The sequence below is a fragment of the Bos mutus genome, chromosome X (genome assembly GCF_027580195.1).
Source record: "Bos mutus isolate GX-2022 chromosome X, NWIPB_WYAK_1.1, whole genome shotgun sequence".
NCBI lineage: Eukaryota > Metazoa > Chordata > Mammalia > Artiodactyla > Bovidae > Bos > Bos mutus.
The window spans coordinates 33,178,513-33,201,578 of NC_091646.1; the positions used below are offsets into that span (position 1 = coordinate 33,178,513).

At 39.1% G+C, this 23,066-nt stretch overlaps 1 protein-coding gene across 2 annotated transcripts in view; it reads left to right on the forward strand.

Annotated features, from left to right (window-relative positions):
- Positions 1-23,066, forward strand: part of GAB3 (GRB2 associated binding protein 3) — an 88,151-nt gene that overhangs the window by 53,195 nt on the left and 11,890 nt on the right. The window contains exons 5-8 of one of the 2 annotated variants that reach the window (XM_070365725.1): positions 12,595-12,647; positions 13,140-13,359; positions 15,575-15,656; positions 17,097-17,199. In XM_070365725.1, coding sequence (XP_070221826.1) covers positions 12,595-12,647; positions 13,140-13,359; positions 15,575-15,656; positions 17,097-17,199 — 458 coding nt within the window. Of the gene's footprint in view, positions 1-12,591; positions 12,648-13,139; positions 13,360-15,574; positions 15,657-17,096; positions 17,200-23,066 lie in introns of both variants that reach the window. The other variant, XM_005899560.3, reaches the window with a different exon arrangement.

Here is a 23,066-nt window from a genome sequence, read left to right on the forward strand (position 1 = left end):
AAATATCAATAACCTCAGATATGCAGATGACACCACCCTTATGGCAGAAAGTGAAGAACTAAAGAGCCTCTTGATGAAAGTGAAAGAGGAGAGTGAAAAAGTTGGCTTAAAGCTCAACATTCAGAAAACGAAGATCATGGCATCTGGTCCCATCACTTCATGGGAAATAGATGCGGAAACAGTAGAAACAGTGTCAGATTTTATTTGGGGGGTTCCAAAATCACTACAGATGGTGACTGCAGCCATGAAATTAAAAGATGCCTACTCCTTGGAAGGAAAGTTATGACCAACCTAGATGGCATATTCAAAAGCAGAGACATTACTTTGCCAACAGAGGTCCATCTAGTGAGGGCTATGGTTTTTCCTATGGTCATGTATGGATGTGAGAGTTGGGCTGTGAAGAAAGCCGAGCGCTGAAGAATTGATGCTTTTGAACTGTGGTGTTGGAGAATACTCTTGAGAGTCCCTTGGACTGCAAGGAGATCCAACCAGTCCATCCTAAAGGAGATCAGTCCTGAGTGTTCATTGGAAGAACTGATGCTGAAGCTGAAACTCCAATACTTTGGCCACCTCATGTGAAGAGTTGACTCATTGGAAAAGACCCTGATGCTGGGAGGGATTGGGGGCAGGAGGAGAAAGGGATGACAGAGGATGAGGTGGCTGGATGGCATCACCGACTTGATGGACATGAGTTTGGGTGAACTCCGGGAGTTGGTAATGGAGAGGGAGACCTAGCGTGCTATTATTCATGGGGTCACAAAAAGTCAGACACGACTGAGCAATTGAACTGAACTGAACTGAATCATAATAGGTGCTGAATTTTGTCAAAGGCTTTTTGTGTATCTATTGAGATTATCGTATGGTTTTTATCTTTCAATTTGTTTATATGGTATATCATATTGTTTGATTTGCATATATTGAAGAATCCTTGCATTCCTGGAATAAACCCAAGTTGATCATGGTGTATGACCTTTTCAATGTGTTGCTGAATTCTGTTTGCTAAAATTTTGTTGAGGATTTTTGCATTTATATTCATCAGTGATTTTGGCCTGTAGGTTTCTTTTTGTGTTATCTTTGTCTAGTTTTGGTATCAGGGTGATGGTAGCCTTGTAGAATGTGTTTCGAAGTGTTCCTTCCTCTGGAATTTTTTTAAAGAGTTTGAGAATGATAGGTATTAGCTCTTCTCTAAATGTTTGATAGAATTCTCCTGTGAAGCCATCTGATCCTGGGATTTTGTTTTTTGTAGATTCTGATCACAGCTTCACTTTCAGTGCTTGTATTTGGGCTGTTCATAATTTCTATTTCTTCATAATTCAGTCTTGTGAGATTGAACTTTTCTAAGAATCTGTCCATTTCTTCCAGGTTATTCATTTTGTTGCCATAATATTGCATTTTATTGTTCATAAGTCTCATAATCCTTTGTATTTCTGCACTGTCTGTTGAAACCTCTTCTTTTGCATGTCTAATTTTGTTGATTTGATTCTTCTCTCCTTTTTTCTTGATGAGTATGGCTAATGGTTTGTCAAATTAAACAAAGATAAACATCTCGAAGACAGCTTTTAGTTTTATTAATCGTTACTATTGTTTGTTTCTTTTTCATTTATTTCTCCTTGGATCTTTATGATTTCATTCCTTCTACTAATTTTGAGGCTTTTTTTCTTCTTTTTCCAGTTGTTTTAGGTGTAAATTTGGGTTTTCTATTCGATGTTTTTCTTATTTCTTGAGGTAGGATTGTGTTACTATAAACTTCCCTCTCAGAACTGCTTTTGCTGCATCCCATAGGTTTTGAGTTGTCATGTTTTCATTGTCATTTGTTTCTAGAAATTTTTTATTTCCCTTTTGATTTCTTCTGTAACCTGTTTGTTATTTAGAAACATATTGTTTAATCTCCATATGCTTGCATTTTGTTTTTTTTTTTTTCCTTGTAATTGATATGTAGTCCCATAGCGTTGTGGTCTGAGAAGAGGCTTGATACGATTTCAATTTTCTTAAATTTACTGAAGTTTGATTTGTGACCCAAGATGTGGTCTATCCTGGAGAATGTTCCATGTGCACTTGAGAAGAAAGTGTATTCTTCTGCATTTGGATGGAATGTCCTGAAGATATCAATGAGATCCACCTCATCTAATGTATGATTTAAGACTTGTGTTTCCTTCTTAATTTTTTGTTTTGATGAACTGTCCATTGGTGTGAGTGGAGTGTTAAGGTCTCCTACTATTATTATGTTACTGTCAACTTCTCATTGTATGTCTGTTAGTGTTTGTCTTATGTATTGAGGTGCTCCTATGTTGGGTGCATAGATATTTACAATTGTTATGTTTTCCTCTTGGATTGATCCCTTGATCATTGTGTAGTGTCCTTCCTTATTTCTTGTAATCTTCTTTATTTTAATGTCTATTTTGTCTGATATGGGGATTGCTACTCCTGCTTTCTTTTGGTTCCCATTTGCATGAAATATATTTTTCTATCCTCTCACTTTCAGTCTATATGTGCCTTTAGGTCTGAAGTGGGTTTCTTGTAGACAGCATATATATGGGTCTTGTTTTTGTATCCGTTCAGCCAGTCTGTGTCTTTTTGGTTGGAGCATTTAATCCATTTACATTTAAAGTAATTGTTGATATATGTGTTCCTATTGCCATTTTCTTAATTGTTTGGGGTGGATTTTGTAGATTTTTTTCTTGTATTTCTTAGCATTTGTTGTAAAGCTGATTTGGTGGTACTGAATTTTCTTAACTTTTGCTTGTCTGAAAAGCTTTTTTATTTCTCCATCAATTTTGAATGAGATCCTTGCTGGGTACAGTAATCTTGGTTGTAGATTTTTCTCTTTAAGTACTTTAAATATATCCTGCCATTCCCTTCTGACCTGCAGAGTTTCTGCTGAAAGATCAGCTGTTAAATGTATGGGGTTCCCTTGTATGTTACTTGTTGCTTTTCCCCTGCTGCTTTTAATATTCTTTCTTTGTGTGTAGTCTTTGTTGGTTTGATTAGTATCTGTCTTGGTGTGTTTCTCCTTGGGTTTATCCTGTATGGGACTCTTTGCACCTCTTGGACTTGGTTGACAATTTCCTTTTCCATGTTGGGGAAATTTTCAACTATAATCTCTTCAAAAATTTTCTCATATCCTTTCTTTTTCTCTTCTTCTTCTGGGATACCTGTAATTCAAATGTTCATCCATTTGATATTGTCCCAGAGGTCTCTGAAAGTAGCCTCAGTTCTTTTCATTCTTTTTACTTTATTCTACTCTTCAGAAATTATTTCCACCATTTTAACTTTCAGCTCACTGATTAGTTATTCTGTTTCAGATATTCTGCTATTGATTCCTTCTAGAGTATTTTTAATTTCAGTAATTGTGTTGTTTGTTTTTGTATGTTTATTCTTTAATTCTTCTAGGTCTTTGTTAGTTGATTTTGTTTCTTGAATTCTCTCCATTTTGTTTTCAAGGTTTTTGATCATCTTTACTATCATTATTCCTGATTTTTTTTCAGGTAGTTTGCCTATTTCCTCTTCATTTATTTGGACTTCTATGTTTCTAGTTTGTTCCTTCATTTGTGTAGTATTTCTCTGCCTTATTCATTATTTTTTTAACTAATTATGTTTGAAGTCTCTTTTTCCCAGCCTTCAAGGTTGAATTCTTTCTTCCTTTTGGTTTCTACCCTCCTAAGGTTGGTCCAGTGGTTTGTGTAAGCTTCATATAGGGTGAGATTTGTGCTGAGTCTTTTTTTTTTCCCTCTGATGGGCAAAGCTGAGTGAGGTAATCTTGTCTGCTGATGATTGAGTTTGTGTTTGTTTTGTTTATTGTTTAGATGAGGCATCCTGCACAGAGTGCTACTGGTGGTTGGGTGATCAGGTCTTGCATTGAAGTGGTTTCCTTTGTGTAAGTTCTCACTATTTGATACTTCCTTGGGTAGTCTAGGGTCTTGGAGTCATTACTCCCACTCCAAAGGCTCAGGGCTTGATCTCTTCATCTAGGCCTGATGAGATGAAAACGACCTCTTTGTTTTTCAGACCTCCTGTTGTAGTTATTTCCAAAATCTGGTCGACTACATCTTCAGTTTCTCTGCATCCGGCATGCCTCAGGAGCCACAGTTCCTCTCTCTTGCCCATTTTCAAATCACGTACTTTGGTGTTTTGTTTTTTTTTTTAATATTGAGGTTTATGAGCTATTTATGTATTTTGAATATTAAAATCTTGTTGGTCATATCATTTGCAAATATTTTATCTCATTCCATAGGTTGATTTTTTATTTTGTTGGTGGTGTCCTTTGCTGTCTAAAAGCTTTTAAGTTAATTAGGTCCCAGTTGTTTGTTTCACTTTTATTTCTTTTGTTTGCTTATTGTTGTTCAGTTGCTAAATTGTGTTTGACTGTGTGACCCTATGGACTGAAGCATGCCAGGCTCCCCTGCCCTCCACTATCTACTGGGGTTTGTTCAAAGTCATGTTCATTGAGTCAGTGACACTATATAACCATATCATCCTCTGCCACTGCTTCTCCTTTTGCCTTCAATCTTTCCCAGCATCAGGGTCTTTTCCAGTGAGTCAGTTCTTCACATCAGGTGGCCAGAGTATTGGAGCTTCAGCTTCAGCATCAGTCCTTCCAATGAATATTCAGGATTGATTTTCTTTAGGATTGACTGGTTTGATCTCCTTGCTGTCCAAAGGCTCTCAAGAGTCTTCTCCAGCACCACAATTTGAAAGCATCAGTCCTTCAGCACTCAGCCTTATTTAAGGTCCAACTCTCACATCCATACATGACTACTGGAAAAACCATAGCTTTGACTATACAGATCTTTGTTGGCTAAGTGATGTGTCTGCTTTTTAATACACTGTCTAGGTTTGTCATAACTTTCCTTCCAAGGAGCAAGCGTCTTTTAACATCATGACTGCAATTATCATCCGTGGTGATTTTGGAGCCCCCCAAAATAAAATATGTCACTGTTTCCACTTTTTTCCCCTTCTATTTTCCATAAAGTGGAGATAGATTCAAAAAATATCGCTACAATTATGTCAAAGAGTGTTCTGCCTATGTTCTCTTCTAGGACTTTTATGGTTTCAGGTCTTGTAGTTAGATCTTTAATCCATTTTGAGTTTATTTTTGTATATGGTGTTAGGAAGTGTTCTAGTTTCATTATTTTACGTGTAGCTGTCCAGGTTTCTGAGCATCACCTGTTGAAGGGACTGTCTTTTCTGCACTGTATATTCTTGCCTCCTTTGTCATAGATTAATGGACCATAGGTGTGTGGGCCCTCTTTTCTCTCCCACTGATCTATGTATCTGTTTTTGTGCCAGTACCATGATGTTTTAATTACTGTAGCTTTGCAGTATAGTCTGAAGTCTGGATAGGCTTTACCTCTAGCTTTGTTGTTGTTGTTTTTTCTCAAGATTGCTTTAGCAGTTCTGGATCTTTTTCGTTCCATATGAATTTTAAGATTATTTATTCTTCTTCTGTGGGCATTATTTTGATAGGGATTGCATTAAATCTGTAGATTGCTTTGGTTCATATGGACACTTTAACAATGTTAATTTTTCCAACCCAGGAGCACAAGATATCTTTTAATTATTTTGTATTATCTTCAGTTTCCCTCTTCAATGTTGTATAGTTTTCAGAGTATAGGTCTTTTACCTCCTCGGTTAAGTTTATTCTTGGGTATTTTATTTTTGATGTGATTTAAAATGGGATTATTTTCTTGCTTTCTCTTTCTGAGAGTTCATTATTAATGTATAGAACTATGACAGACTTCTGTCTATTAATCTTGTGTCCTGAAACTTGAATTCATTTATTAGTTCTAATAATTTTTTTTTTTTTTTTGTGGACACTCCAGGGTTTTTATATAAAGTATCATGTCATCAGCAAAATAGTAACAGTTTTACTTTTTCCTTTCCAATTTGGTTGCTTCTGTTTCCTTTTTCTTGTTTGATTACTGTGGCTAGGACTGCCAATGCTGCGTTAAATAGAAGTGTCAAGAATGGGCATCCTTCTAGTTTTAGATGGTAGGTTAAGTTGTTTATTTGAGATTTTTCTTATTTTTTGAAGAAGGCCTGTATTACTGTAAACTTTCCTCATAGAACTGCTTTTGCTGTATTACATAGATTTTGGAGTGTTGTATTTCCATTTTAACTTGTCTCAAGCCATTTTCTGATTTCCTCTTTGACTCATTCATTGACCCATTGCTTTTTTTTATTAGCATATTGCTTAATCTCTACACATTTGTGCTTTTCCTATTTTTCTTTCTAGAATTGATTTCTTGTTTCATACTGTTGTGGTTGGAAAAATACTTGATATAATTTCTATCCTCTAAAATTTTTTGAGACTTTTTCTGTGGCCTAGCATGTAATTTATTCTGGAGAACACTCCTTGTGAACTTGAAAAGAATATGTATTTTGTTTTTTGATTGAATGTCCTATAGTATCTGTTAAGTTTAACCAGTCTATTGTGTAATTTAAGACTACTGTTGCCTTACTGATTTTCTGTCTGGATCGTCTGTCCATTGATGTCAGTGGGGTGTCAAAGTCCCCTAATATTATTTTGTTATTGTCAATTTCTTTAAGTTTGTTAGTATTTGCTTTATGTATTTAGATGCTCCTGTATTGGGTGCATATTTGTTAATGAATGTAATATCCTCTTCTTATTTATCTCTTTATCATTATATAGTGTCCTTCTTTGTCTTTTGTTATAGCTTTTGTTTTAAAGTCTGTTTTGTCTGATATAAGTATTGCTACTTCCAGTTTTTTGTCATCTCTGTTTGCATGAAATATTTTTTCCACCCCTTCACATTCAGCTCTATGTGTCATTAGCCCTGATGTGAGTCTCTTGTAGGCAACATATTGAAGAATCTTGTTTTTGATCTGATCAGCCAGACTACATCTTTTGATTTTAGCATTTAGCCCATTGACATTTAAACTAATTATTGATAGATATGTCCTTATTTTCATTTTAATAATAGTTATTATTATTCTCTGTTAATTTCTTCTTTCTGTGTCTTCCCTTGTGGTTTGATTATTTTCTTTAGTATTATGTTTGTGTTCTTTTCTTTTTAGTCTTTGGGTATCTATTGTAGCTTTTTGGTTTGTGTTTACCATTGTTTTCATATATGTTGGCCTGTATCTACTTGTTTGAAACTGATAGTCATTTAAGTTCAAACAAACTCTTAAGAAATCTATATTTTTTACTCTCCTCCATCACATTTTGTGTTTTTGATGTCATATTTTACATCTTCATGTCTGTCCCTTCTTTATTGTAGTTATAGTTGATTTTATAATTTATTGTATTTTAATCTTTGTATTGGCTATTTAAGTGGTTTTTCCTCAGTCATTGCTATATATTTGGCTTTCCTAGTGGGGTTTTCCTTTTTTAAATATTTTTTCCTTCTTTTTCTGCTTAGAGAAGATCTTCTAACATTTCTTTTAGGTAGGTTTAGTATTGATGAACTCTTTTCATTTTTGCTTGTCTGAGAATCTCTTTATATTTCTTTTGATTCTAAATGGTAATCTTGCTGGGTAGGTTATCCTAGGTCACAGGTTTTTGTTGTTGTTGTTGTTATTTCACTCTTTTTCTTTTCTTTTTTTAATATAAATTTATTTATTTTAATTGGAGGTTAATTACTTTACAATATTGTATTGGTTTTGCCATACATCAACATGAATCTGCCACAGGTATACACGTGTTCCCCATCCCGAACCCCCCTCCCTCCACCTTCCCCATACCATCCCTCTGGGTCATCTCAGTGCACCAGCCCCAAGCAACCAGGTTTTTCCCTTTTGAGCCTTTGAATCTATCATACCACTCTCTTCTGGCCTGAAAAGTTTCTTCAGAGAAATCGGCTGATAGCCTTTTTGGGATTTCCTTGTAAATGACTCTAGAATTCTCTCTTTATCTTTAATTTTTGCCATTTTAATTATGGTATGTCTTGTAAGTCTGTTTAGGTTCATCTTTTTTTAGGGACCCTCTGTGCTTCCTGTCCCTGGATGTCTGTTTCCATGTAGAAAGTTTTCAACCATAAGTTCTGTAAATACAATTTTTTATTCTTTTCTCTCTCTTTTCTACTTCTGGAACCCATATAAAGTGAATGTTGGTATGCTTTTGATAGTACATAGAGGAATGGAGTTTGTTATATGCTTTGATCCAAATCAAATGAGACCCCTTTGGCAAAAAAAGCTGCCAGTTTTTATGACTTGCCTTGCCCTGGTAGAACTACTGCTGAGTGAGCTGCTGAGGGGTATGGGAGCACCCCAAGCTAAAATGCCACAAATTCTCACTGTTCTTATGTGATGTCCAGTAGTTTGTTTGTTTGTTTTCAATAAAAGCTTCCAAATACAATATGCAATAGTTTTGTTGTATGCTTTTGGTAAATTTTCAAAGTTCCCTAATAGTTGCATACAAAAATAATTTTGTACAGTTTTATCATTGCTTTTTGGGGGAATAGCTTCTCTGAGCTCCTCATTCAGCCATTCTAGTAATACCACTTTCTTCTGTTTTCTAATATTTGGGGGTAGTGGTGAAGTAGAAAAAAGTAGCTTTATTGCTTTGCTAGGCTAAGGAGTCCAGAGCGGGCTAATGCCCTCAAAACAATGTGTCCCAACTTGGAGAGGATAGTGAGAAGTTTTATAGTAATGGTTCAAAGAGGGCATGATGCTTGCTAATATTTTAGTTAGGATTTTTGTGTTAATAATCATAAGTGATATTGGTTTATACTTTTCTGATGTATTTTATCTTTATCAGGTTTAGCTTCCAAAGTTATACTTGCTTCATAAAAAGAATTAGAAATAGTCCTTGGTTTTCTAAACTTTCTAACAAATTTTTAAGCATTGAGACTGCCTGGTATTTGAAGGTTTGGTAAAATTGTCTGTTGGAACCATCTGATCTCAGTGGTTTTGAGAGGTAGTTTTGGGAGGTGGCTTTGGGCGGTAGCTTTGGGAGGTGATTTTGGGAAGGTTCCCTGGCTCATGTGGTAAAGAGTTTGCCTGAAATGCAGGAGACCCAGGTTCAATCTCTGGGTTGGGAAGATCCCCTGGAGAAGGAAATGGCAATCCACTCCAGTATTCTTGCCTGGAGAATCCCATGGATAGAGGAGCCTGGCAGGCTACAGTTCATGGGGGTCACAAAGAGTTGGACACGACTGAATGACTTCACTTTTGGGAGGTGGTTTTGGGAGGTAGCTTTGGGAGGTAGTTTTGGGAGGTAACTTTGTCTGTTTTATTCTATGGAAATTTAAATGTGTAAGATTTCTATCACTTTTTGTGTCAATTTTGGTGTAGTGTATTTCTCTAGAAATCATCCATTTCATCTAGATTTTAAAGTTTATTTGTGTAGAGGCATGCAGAAGTGTCTCTTTAAAAAAAACTCCTCTGTTTCAATGATTGCTTTCTCCTTATCAGTTCTTATTTTGTACATTTGTGCTACCTCTATTGATTAGATTGGCTAGTGGGTTTCCCTCAGATTAAATTTTTACCCCAGGAAACCAAGATTTTGATTTTTAAAAAAGTAAATCCACTTCCTCTGGACTTTATTAATTTTTGCTTGTGTCTTTACTTTATGATTTCTTTTGGTTTTCTCTAGTGTTCCTTTTCTAGCTTTGAACTGGGTATTTAATTCACTTGTTTTCATTTAGTCATTTTGATAGATATAGCTGTTTTAATAAATTTTACATTCTGGGTAGAATTGACTATTTATTCCAGTTACTTGATGGGCCTTTCAATATGTAGATTCAAATGTTACTTTATTTGTGAAACTTTTCTTGGATTATGATTTCAATATTAGTAATATACTATTGTTTTGTTTTTCTTTGGGGGAAATCTAACAATACATATATTGCATCTTCATTGCCTATCTTCTATTTCAATCTATTTTTCTGTGATTCTTTTTTACTTTATTTTTCATTCCCTTAGGTGTTTTATGGACTTTCTTCATTTCCACTTATTGCATTTTCAGTTGAATATCTTCTTCCCTTGGAATTTTGTAACTTAGGCTTCATTTCTGAGATGGTTTTCTCTTTTTCTTTAATTTCTTTCTTGAGTATTGTTAATCAATTCTTATTTAATTTTCCCCCATTTCCACCCATTTCTCTCCTTTACTTTAAAGCAAAATGTTGGAAATAAACTTTTGATATCTAATATTAATGCTATGCCTTGTCACTTCAGTCGTTGCCGACACTTTGCAACCCCATGGACTGTAGACTGCCAGGCTCCTCTGTCCATGGGATTTCCAAGGAAGAATACTGGAGTGAGTTGCCATTTCCTTTTCCAGGGGATCTTCCTAACCTAGTGATTGAACATGCATCCTCTGCATTGGCAGGTGGGTTCTTTACCACTGAGCCACCAGGGAAGCCCAAAACTTACACAGTGCTGTGTGTCAATTACATCTCAATGAAACTGGCAGAAAAAAAGAAATGGTAGTTGTGTGATGGTATGGAGGTGTTAGCTAATGCTATGGTGGTAATCATTTTGCAATATATGTATGACAAATCAGCATATTGTACACCTTTAATTGACAGTGTTTTTACACACATATAGTCACATTCTCAGTAAGGCTTGGTATAACAAAACTATTTGATTCATTAGAAGGTGATAGTACTTTGGAAAGAGAAAAAGTAGAACATGGTCAAGGAGATTAGTAGAGCAGGTGGGGGCAAGGGAATAATATGAAAAAGGGTGAATGTGACAGATATCTGTCTCATAGGAATGTTCATCCACTCTCGAATCCTGTCTTTCCTCTATCACAAATTCCTTAAACTAGCTGATGTTGATGCAGGGGTTTCTCTGTAATTGTGTTATTTGGTGATTTCACTATGAATTTTGTAATAGAAAGTTAGGGACTGTGTACACATATGCAAGTCCCATTCTTAATTTTTTTTTTTTTGGCCACTCTTTGTGGCATGTGGGATCTAGTTCACTGATCAGGGATAGAACCTGTACCCCCTGTAGTAGGAGCACAGAATTTTAATCACTGGGTCACCACATTCTTTATTAACAATATCCATAATAATTGGTAGGATTTATTAAATACTTAATGTTCCAAGCACTGTTCTAAGTCCTCTGGATGCCCTAACACATCTAATCTTTCCAGAAGTCCTGTGAAATAGGTTCTATTATTGGTCTCACTTTACAGATTAGGAAACTGAGACACAGAGAAAGTAACTTGTCTAGTGTCACAGAGCTAATATGTGGCAGATTAGGGATTTAAAACCAGTGTGACTCCAGAGCATCTTTTAACTTCCCCCTTTAAGAAATATAAACATAGATAGACACACATATCTGTGTATATATAAAAGACATTCTTAATCAATCTCCAGTCTCCATCACATCTTTCTAAGTTGGGAGTTATTCTCTTGCTTGAAGATGATGTTGACTACAGTTAATTTCTCAGAGGCAGCTTGGCTTTTCACATCTCCAGGTTCTAGGGAGACAGTTTGCTCCAGTCCCACATGCTGAGGGCCCTTCCCAGCGATGCTCACTGCCACCAGCCTCCATCTCCTCCTGTGGGCTCTCGTGGTTCTAGCCCCTGGCTTTCCTCCTTACTCTCCAACTGCTCTCTCTCAACATGAGCCAGTCCTCATCTTCCTACTCTTTGAATAGTGAGAATATCTAGGATTTTTTAAACATACTTTTATTAATTTATTTATTTATGGCTGTGCTGAGTCTTCGTTGCTTCGTGCACCTTCTCTAGTTGAACCGAGCAGGGGCTACTCTCTAGTAGGGGTGTGCTGGCTTCTCATTGTAGTGGCTTCTATCGTTGCAAAGCGCAGGTTCTAAGACGCTTGAACTTTGATAGTTGCAGCTCCCAGGGTCTAAAGCACAGGCTCACTAGTACTGGCGCACAGACTCTACCTGCCCACAGCATGTGGGATCTTCCCAGATCAGGGATTGAACCCATGTTTCCTGCATTGGCAGTCAGATTCTTTACCTCTGAGCCATAAGGGAAGCCCAAAGTTTCCAGGATTTTATACTTAAACTTTTCTCAACATTTAAAACCTCTAGATTATCTCCTCTACTCTTAGGTTTTAACTCCATCTCTAAGTAAGTCTCATTTGACTCTGCACACATGTATCTTGCTACCTTCTGGATATCTATTTTAATTCAACAGTTATTCTGAATTTTTACATCACACTCTATATGGGTCACATCCATCTCAGAAATGTCTAATCTTAGATTCATCCAGCTCTCCTCTCTCTCTGGATCTGTACTGAAGTGCTGACTCTGGCTGCAGAAATTCATGGTTACCAATTCATGTTGACACTGTGCAAGGCTATTCCTTTGTTCACCCCATTCTCCTGTTCTTTGCAAGGGCTATTTCATGCCTCCTCTCCTCTTATCAAACTCCAGCTCTGTTTCTGCCATTTCTAAGTACAGAAAATCCATGTGACAAATGCAGCAAGCATTTATTAATCACTTCCCATGACTCCCCCCAATTAACAGAACCGAAGCATCATACAGAAACCTCTTCAAAATCTAGTCTGCTTTCCACCTGCGGGGGAATGTTCTGGCTGTCCAGCTAGACTGAGTAGCAAGCCTCTCTCCCTCTGGAGCTGAGCACAGGGCCCTGAGCTTAGTTTCAACTGGTGTCCTGCATTTTTCACCACCCTGGCTTGTTTCTTGCAGCAGATGTAGAAGGCCAATCTTTAAGACACCGAGACAAGCGGCTAAGTTTGAATTTGGTAAGTTTGGTACTTGAGTTTCTTTAAACCTTAATTTTTACCAAAACATAGTCTACCCTATATATGTTCCCTTGATATCTTTTGAGATTCAGCACTCTGAATCTCCGAGGACCCTTGCAGTCTCCCATTAAAGCTTGAACTTGTCTGGGAACTACTGGACTTCGTGCTCTTTAAGGACCTTACCGGTTCTAATGGTCTGGACACATCTCAGACCTGAGGCAGCTGTTGAGGTCATCCCATTATTCTTAAAGTATTTGCATAAATTTCATTGACCTCTGTCTTCCAGCATGAGTCCTAGGCTAGTCATCACCTACCTCCCATGATAAGTCCAGAGGCAGAGCTTGAGTTAGAGGCTTGTCTAACTCTCCTAAGGAAGTTCAGAGTTATTCCTAGATAATTTGCAACTTAAATCTCACATGCAGCCAAGTTTGCCCACCAGAAGCAGTTTCCATGCTATTCTGTGCTTTCTAACTGGTTTTCATTCCCTTGCAGCCATGCAGGTTCTTCCCAATGTCCCCACCAACTTCCACCAGCACTGAGGACGGCTACATGCCCATGAGTCCCCAGACTGCCGCCTTTGCTCTCGGACCCCATGACAGCTCTGACGATTACATTCCAATGAACTCAGGGAGCATCTCCAGCCCCTTGCCCGAGCTCCCCGTAGACCTGGAGCCTCCCCCCGTGAACAGAGATCTCAAGCCTCAGAGGAAGAGTAAGCCACTCCTGTGTGGGATGGGGGAGCAAGGTGTGATAACCGTGTGGAAAAGCTTCCCTCCTAAGCCTCTCTGTGAAGGAAACACTACAGAAACCCTCCACCCCAGGGGCCTGGGAGAAAGAAGTGGCTGGGATCCAGTGGGAAGGGCTGGGGAGCACTGTTGCTCCAGATCATCAGGGTAACAGGAACCTGGAGACTTGCAGTCATGGCAAACATGGTCTCCAAAGCCAAATCCACTCCAGTGGGCTCATCTTTGGCTGCTTCCCTAACAAAGTCCCAGAAACGAGTGAGTTGGTTGTGAATGGAAGCCCCTTGGTCTCTCTTTGTTTAAACAGCACGTAAATGTAGTCATACCGTCCCCGTTACGTAAGGCAGTCAAGAATGCCCTTTGACACTGATTCCTGAATGCAGACCCAGTCACAGGCCCCATGGTTCAGTGCCCTGTGTGTACCCAGCCACAGACGTGTCTTTGGAGGGAGGGGGAACATGGAGGACGTGGAGGTGAGAAGTGTGGCTCCTGTGGGCACAGGGCTCCAGGAAGTTTCTCCCATCTGCTGAGTGGCAGGAACAGGCAGGGAGGAAGGTGAAAAGGGTTCGAGCAAAAGTAGGTCAGAGTAACTTGTAACTTCATTCTTGCTTGCTGTCCCCTGCCCGGTAGGGCTGGGTGATTCTGAGGAAATACTTGGTACCACGACCATGACTCCTGACACTCCATCAGCTCCACTGCCACCCATCTTTGCTCTTTGGAAAAACTACTACTTCACGTAGCCACTCTCAGAGCTGTAACTAAGCAGCTTGCTTATGCCTGCTCTGCTCCAGCCCTGCCCTCTTCGCTTTGAGTCAAATCCCATTTCCCCTGTGTTTGCCTAACACTAGTGGGAGACAGAGATGACGAAACAAGCAGGGTTCCCCAGGTTGAGGGGGAGAAAGATATGTCAAAACCACTTGGAAGAAGAAGAATTATGCAATAGGTACTAAATAGGAGAACAGGCCCTGTCTCAGGTTTAGAGGAAATAACCATTCATTCTGGTGAGAAACCATTTCACAGGCACCTGTAACTTTGAGGTATATATTATTGTTTTGCTTGATTACTTTTCTGTAGCAATCCTGTGCAACAGAAGTTTCTGTAATGAAGAAAATGGGGCTGTTAAACATGTGAAATGTGGCTAGTGCAACTTGAAGAAGTGAATTTTAAGATTTGATTTAATTTCAATGCACTTAAATTTCAAGAGTCACATGTGGCTAGTGGCTACCATTTTGAAAGACCTGGTGATGGAGGAAGGTGCAGAGATTTTGGACGGACACAGGGTTGGGGATTCACTGGGTGGCTGGGAAGGTGAACACCTGGGCCAGGAGGGGGTGATTCTGACACATGTGGTTGCACAGCTGACTGAACAGCAGGAACGTCACTGGTGATATGGAAGGAGTTAAACACTATCTACCAGTGTGGAGGAAAGAGCTAGAAGAACAAGCTGGTCAAGGCAGTGATAGGGGAATATGTGCATGACCAACTCAGCAATGTGGGTTGCTGAGTTGGAGTGAGGGTTAGGCCCAGGTGCTTCTTTAGCAAAGGCTACTGCAGTGAACAAACCAGGAAAAAAACCCTGTCTTCCCAGAGTGCAGTCAGTCTAGACCCAACTCAGGAATGTTGGATCATCACAGACAGGTGGATGCCATGAACAGTAAGCACATGAACTCGTGAGAGCCCATGAAGGCCTTCCTGAGCAGGGGATGTTGAGCTGAGATCTGAAGATGACTATAACCAGGCAGAGAGATGGGGAAGATTGTTCTTCACAGAAGGACCACCAAGTAGACAGTGGCCTGGAGGGGGGGATGATTAGAACTTGGGTGACCACCTCTGTCTGTGATGAAAGGGGTCAAGGGTGAGACAGGCAACAGAATGGCATGAGATCAGAGACCTTCATCTGACACCCAGAACCAGGCCTGACTTACTATGAGTTCTCAATAAATGTGTAGTGACGGGATGTAACCCCAGCTGCTGATGTGACCACCGGCTCAGTACTTGTGCCCTCTGCTTCTGCTGAGGCAGGAAACAGTAGGACAGCAAAATGGGCACTCATCATTAGCACTGCTTGTGAGTAAATGTGGGCTTGATGTGCTTAGTAAATGGAATTGTCATAGTTTTACAGTCTGCAGATTCTGGCCTTGAACCCCTGAGAACTTACGTTGGATGTTCTGTGTTATCTTGTAGCACGGCCACCCACCCTGGACCTGAAAAACCTCTCCACGATCCGGGAACACACGTGTCTAACCAGGACCCACACTGTGCCTTGGTGAGTCTTTGATTGCTCCCAGGGCTCTCATCTGGTGCCCTCTCAGCCTTAGTCAGACCTCTGTGGTGAAAGAGAGCTTAATACAAGGGAGGAGTAAGATTTATTATCTTGAACCAGAAGTGTTTTGTAGGTCACCAAGGAATAACAGTAACTGAATCTCCCAGCACAATGGAATCAAGAATGAGAGTGCTGCTGGGAACTGTCTCTAATGTGTGCTTCCCTCTTCACATTTGCTCATTCCTCTTTCTTTCAAGAACTTTTTTTTTTCTGTTGCACAATCCTCACAGCCTACAGTAGCCATCCTGTAGATCTGTATTTACCTGCTACAATTCTAGTACCAACAGAGAGAGGTTCTTTTTCAACCTCCAATTCACATTTGTTGGGAGAGGGAATTGTTTTGCTCCAGCTACAGTGGATGCAGCTCTGGCCTGCTGAGCAGGGCTGGCACTGCTGTCATGGCTTCTAGAAGCTCAACTTTGTGAATGGAGTTCTCTCAGTAAACAAACCCTCAAATGTGTCTGCACTCTTTCATCTCACCTTGTAAAAGCTTGAGTTTCAGAGTCCTGAGCTTGTCCTGGTAGTTTCTTGTTGGTTTAGTCACTCAGTCGTGTTCAACTCTTTGCGACCCTATGGGACTGTAGCCCACCCTGTTCCTCTGTCAATGGGATTCTCCAGGCAAGAATACTGGACTGCATTGCCATTTCCTTCTCCAGAGGATCTTCCTGACTGAGGGATGGAACCCATGTCTCTTGCGGCTCCTGCGGGTTCTTTACTGCTGTTTTAATCGCTGAGTCATGTCCTGCTGTTTTAATTGCTGAGTCATGTCCAACTGTTTGTAGTGGTGGCCCACCAGGTTCCTCTGTCCATGGGATTCTCTAGGCAAGAATACTGAAGTGGGTTCTGTGCCCTCCTCCAGGGGATCTTCCTGACTCAAGGATTGAACCCAGGCCTCCCGCACTGCAGGCAGATTACTGCTGGTTCACCCTAAATACCACAACACACAATTAATTTATAATGGGCCACGTTCCAGACAGGAATGCAGAGCCTCAGCTTGCGCTTCTGACATGGGAGTAGGATGAAAGTGGATTCATGGTCTTGGTCTCATCTTCTCAGAGGAATGGAATGAGAGCCTCAAAGGAGCATTTCTGTTTTGTTTTTCTCTCAGTGATATGATGCCTTGGTCTCTTTCTAGAAAGCTCATGAGCTGTGGCACATGGGGGGCCTTGAAAAAGAATAACCTTTGAGAAGTGGGAGCCATTTGCCCCATAGTGAGACAGGAGTTGCGGGGTAGTCTCTGTCACTTCAGGAATTGCTTTGGCCGGAAGGAAGTTGCATCTGGAAGGGGAGGGTGAAACCCCTCAGGGGCCATATCAGTTCTTGGCTGGCTTTCAGACCAGCTGTAAGACATTGCTTTGACCTCATCTATATTTTTGTTCCTAGCAATCGAACCAGCTTTCTATCTCCAGAAAGAAATGGTATTAATTCTGCAAGATTTTTTGCCAATTCTGTTTCCAGAGAAGAGGAAAAAAGCTACATCCAAATGGTAATCCTCTATTTTTCATTTTTCTTATTCACCCCAGTCTATATTCTTATGGGTTCACTGTAAAGGAAACATATTGCTCAGAAAGTGCCATGAAATCTTAAAACTATTACTTAATTGTAATGCCAGGTTACCGTGTTTTCCATACTGGGAACAAACTGACATGAAGTTGGTTTTCTTTCCTGCAGCATTCAGCTCCTTGTACCATTTAGGTGGGAAAACTCTGACACTGGATGCTCCCTTCCACCAAACCCCCCGGTAGCCCTGCTCTGACTTCCTCTGCACCTTTACCAAAGATGCATCACTTAGAGTCCTGTTGGGAGGGTGGCCTTGTGTCCTAGCTCATGGGTGGGTATTAGTTTCTGGAGATTTCTTGTGGAGCCTTTCTGTAAACCTGAGTTCACAAAGACCCGGCATGTCTATCCTCTGATTAACCATCTATGGTTCTAGAGTCCTGGTATCTCCTTCTTGCCCTCTGTTTCCCTTCCATTCTATTTCTTTGGATTCTATTGCCAGTGGGTTACTGAGGACAAAGAGGGCCTTTTAGTACCTCTGGCAAGTATCAGGCCCTTTAGCCAGAACTCTCACCATTCTGTGAATTTAAAATCTAGGGAACTATTGAGAGAATTTCTTTTTGAACTGTGAAATTTAGACAATGTTCAAGGCACTGTGACTATATGCTTTTGAGCAGAAACAGCTCTGCCTTCATATGCATGACAGTAACAGGCATTTAAAGTTCTCAAAACAGTCATGTCCAGTGAAGCAGCAATTAAGTGCTGCATTTTGCCTCCATTTAATGGACTGTGCTGTGAGTCCCCTTAATCATATGCAGGTGGAAAATGACTCATATCCAGTCTGCTGTGGTATTCCCAATATTTTTCACACTTAGTAATGGCCCTTGGGAAACTTCTAGAAGAAAACACTCTTATAAAAGATACTGACCAGCTGTGCTTTGTCTCCAGAGAACAGAAAAAGGAAGTGAATCTATAACCTCACAGAAGCAAATGCCGAGTCATTCCAGATGCTAGCAGTTATTTCTGATCTTTCAGGTTGTGAGAAAGCCCAGTGTCTCATTAACGACATCGTTCAGGATTGGTTTCTTTTTATTGGTTTCTATTTATAATCATTGGTTGATGACTGTCTCTGTACATTATTAAGCGATATGACTCAGTAGCTTAAGAGCCCAGAAAGCTGGCTGAAGGAAGGTAGCTCTGAGGAACTCATCACAGAAATGTGTTTAAAGACTTATCCCATCTCTTTCACCTGTGTGTTTTAACTGCAGTAATACAATATTTTCAAATGTCATTTTTTACAATATTTCACTTGTTCCACAAAACAACCCATTTGGTAGACTGAACTAATATAATTCAATTTTGATTTTGTATATAATCATATGCATAATTTATTCCCTTTAAGGACAAGTTCTTACCTGACTAAAAATTTAGGCTAAAGTCTGAAAAAGAAGTTTTGTTATATAAAAGTCCTGTATTCTTCTTTAGTGACTTTATCTTTTAATGAAATATAGTTGATGCACAGCATTATATTAGTCTCGGATGTACTACATAATGACTGATATTTGCATACATGAATGAAGTGACCCCCATGATAAGTCTAGTAACCATATGGACCTCTACAAGTTACTACAATATTGTTGATCCTGTTCCTTGTGCTGTGGATTACATTCCCATGAATTACTTACTATATAATGGAGGTGTATGCCTTTAAATCTCCTTCACTTATTCCACCTACCCCTCATCTGCCTCCCTTCTGGCAACCACCCATTTGTCCTCTGGGTCTATTTGCATTTATTTTTTGATTTCACATCTAAGTAAGATCATACGGTATTTGTCTTTCTCTGTCTGACTTATTTCACTTAGCATAACACCCTCTAGATCCACCCATGGTGTCATAATGGCAATATTTCTTCATTTTGCTGGGTCATATTCCATTGTGCATGTATATATATATCTATCCATCCATCCATCCATCCAGGAGCAAATCTACCCCACTAAGACAACCCGTGCTTTTTATCAGCTGTGAAGTGAAGTCGCTCAGTCATGTCCGACTCTTTGTGACCCCATGGACTGTAGCCTACTATGGAATTGTCCAGGCAAGAGTACTGGAGTGGGTTGCCATTTCCTTCATATATATATAACATCTTTATCCACTCATCTATTGATGAACACTGAAGTTGCTTCCATATCTGGGCTATTGTAAATAGTGCTTCAATGATCATGGGACTGTATATATCTTTTTGAATTAGTGTTTTTGTATTGGGGGCAAATACTCAGAAGTGAAATTGGTGAATCATATTTTTAATTTTTGAGGAACCTCCATATTGTTTTCCACAGTGGATGTACCAATTTACATTCCCACAAACAGTGTACAAGGGTTGTCTTGTGTCCACACCCTCACCAACGTTTGTTATTTGTGTTCTTTTTGATGATAGCCATTCTATCATGTTAGTCATTCTGACATTCTGACATAGCCATTCTATCAGGGCTTCCCTGATAGCTCAGTTGGTAAAGAATCCACCTGCAATGCAGGAGACTCTGGTTCGATTCCTGGGTCAGGAAGATCCACTGGAGAAGGGATAGGCTACCCACTCCAGTATTTTGGGGCTTCCCTGGTGGCTCAGCTGGTAAAGAATCCGCCTGCAATGCAGGAGACCTGGGTTCAGTCCCTGGGTTGGGAAGATCCACTGGAGAAGGGAAAGGCTGCCCACTCCAGTATTCTGGCCTAGAGAACTCCATGGGGTTGCAAAGAGTCAAGACTTTCACTTTCATTCTAACATATATGAGGTGATGTTTTATTGTGGTTTTGATTTGCATTTCCTTGATGATTAGTGAGGTTGAGCATCATTTCATCAGTCTGTTAGAAACCTGTATGTCTTTGGAAAAATGTCTATTCATGTCTTCTATTTTTAAATCAGCTTATTTTTTGTTGTTGTTGCTGAGTTGTATGTGTTATTTGTATATTTTGGATATGAACCTCTTATTAGATGTATCACTTGAAAATATCTTCTCCCATTCAGTGGCCTGCCTTTTTGTTTTATTCATAGTTTCCTTTGCTATGCAAAAGCTTTTTAGTTTGATGTGGTTCCTTTTTGTGTGTGTGTATTTGTTTGTTTCCCTTGCCTGAGGAAACATAACCAAAAAATATTTTTAAGACCCATATCAAAGAGTTAGTCTGTGTTTTCTTCTGGGAGTTTTATGGTTTCAGATCTTACATTTGTCTTTCATCCATTTTGGTTTCATTTTTATATATGGTATGAGAAAGTATTCCAGTTTGATTCTTTTGCATGTAGCTACCCAGATGGTTGGATGGCATCACTGACTCAATGGACATGTGTTTGAGCAAGCTCTGGGAGTTGGTGATGGACAGGGAAGCCTGGCATGCTTCAGTCCATGGGGTCGCAAAGAGTCGAACATGGCATAGCGACTGAACTGAATGGAACTGTCCTGTTTTCACAACATCATTTATTGAAGAAGCTGTTTTTCCCCCTGTAGTATATTCTTGCCTCCTTTTACATAGATTAATCGACCATATAAGTATGGGTTTATTTCTCTTTATTCTGTTTCATTGATCTATGTGTCTGTTTTTGTGCCAATACCATGCTACTTTGATTATTATAACTGTATTATAGTTTGAAATCAGAGAGTGTGATTCTTCCAGCTTTGTTCTTGTTTCTCTTTCGTAAGATGTTTTTGTGTATTCTGGGTCCTTTATGGTTCCATACAAATTTTAGTTTTTTGTTCCAGTTCTGTGAAAAATGCTGTTGGTATTTTGATAGGAATTGCATTGAATATATAGAATGCCTTGAGGAGTGTGGACATTTTTACAATATTAATTCTTCCAATCCATGAGCACAGGATATCTTTCCATATGTTTGTCTCATCTTCAATTTCTTTCATCAGGGTCTTATAGTTTTCTGAGTACAGTTTTTTAAATCTCTTTAATTAGTTTTATTCCTGCTGCTGCTGCTGCTAAGTCGCTTCAGTCGTGTCCAACTCTGTGTGACCCCATAGACGGCAGCCCACCAGGCTCCCTTGTCCCTGGGATTCTCCAGGCAAGAACACTGGCGTGGGTTGCCATTTCTTTCTCCAATGCGTGAAAGTGAAAAGTGAAACTGAAGTCGTTCAGTCATGCCCGACTCCTAGTGACCCCATGGACTGCAGCCTACCAGGCTCCTCCGTCCATGGGATTTTCCAGATATCTTATTATTTTTGATGAAATTGTAAATGGCATTGCTTTCTTAATTTCTTTTAAGACAGTTTCTTGTTAGTGTATGAAACTGCAACAGATCTGCATGTTAATTTTGTATCTTACAGCTTGACTGAATTCATTGATGAGTTCTAATGGTTTTTTGGTAGTATGTTTAAGATTTTGTATATATAGTAATATGTCATCTGCAAACAGTGACAGTTTTACTCTTTCCTTTCCAGTTTTAATTTCTTTTTTTAATTTAAATTTATTTATTTTAATTGGAGGCTAATTACTTCACAATATTGTATTGGTTTTGCCATACATCAACATGAATCCGCCATGGGTGTACACGTATTCTCCATCCTGAACCACCCTCCCACCTCCCTCCCCGTACCATCCCTCTGGGTCATTTGTTTATATATATTTTTATCTGATTGCTGGGACTAGGAATTCCAATACTACATTGAGTAAAAGTGACAAGAGTAGACATCCTTGTCTTGTTCCTGATCTTAGTAGAAAAGTTTTCAGATTTTCAGTGTTGAGTATGATGTTAGCTACAGGCTTGTTATACATGGCTTCTATTATGTTAAGATATATTCATTCTTTACTCACTTTGATAAGAGTTTGTATCATAAATTGGTGTTGAATTTTGTCAAATGCTTTTTCTTCATCTATTAAGATGATCATATAGTTTTTATTCCTCAGCTAGTTAATGTGGTATATCAGATATTGAACCATCCTTGCATTCCTGGGATAAATCCCACTTGATCATGATGTATGGTCTTTGTAATGTATTGTTGAATTCAGTTTGCTAATGGGAAGTATATTTCCTCCAACCTCATTTTTGTTTTTTTAAATTTTGTTATTTAACTTCCTTTGTCTATCCATATATAAAATTTTGAATGAGCTTTTCTTTACCTACAAAAATATCCAGATGAGATTTTTGATTGAAATTGTGCTAAATCTATGAATAAATTTGAGGCAAATCAACATCTTTATTATGCTGAATCTTTCAGTTTGAATGTAATACATCTCTCTGTTTATTCAGATGTGTTATTTTTTTTTCTCAGAATTTTGTAACATATAGATCTTATGTGTATTTTATTATACCTTTACCTAAGTGTTTTATTTTTGGAGCTATTGTAAATGGCTTTTTTTGTGTTTTTAAATTAATTAATTAATTTATATTTTGGCGGTGCTGGGTCTTTGTTGCTGCATGCGGGCTTTCTCTAGTTGCAGTGTGTGGGCTGCTTGTTCCAGTGGCTTCTCTTGCTGTGGAGCACAGGCAATAGGTGCATGGGCTTCAGTAGTTGCAGTACGTGGGCTCAGTCGTTGTGGCTTATGGTCTCTAGAGCACTGGTTTTCAGTAGTTTTGGCACCTGGGCTTTAGTTGCCCTGTGACATGTGGAATCTTCCCAGACCAGGGATTGAACCTGTGTCTCCTGCATTGGCAGGTGGATTCTTATCCACTGTACTACCAGGAAAGTCCTAGATGGCATTTTCGTAATTTCAACTTCCATTGGTGGTATATAGAAATATGATTGATTTTTTTGTGTGTGTTAGTGTTGTATCCTGCAACATTGCTAAATTCACTTATTAATTATAGGCATTTTGAATTTTCTTAAGATTCTCTGGGGCTTTCAATGTACATGATCATTTCATCT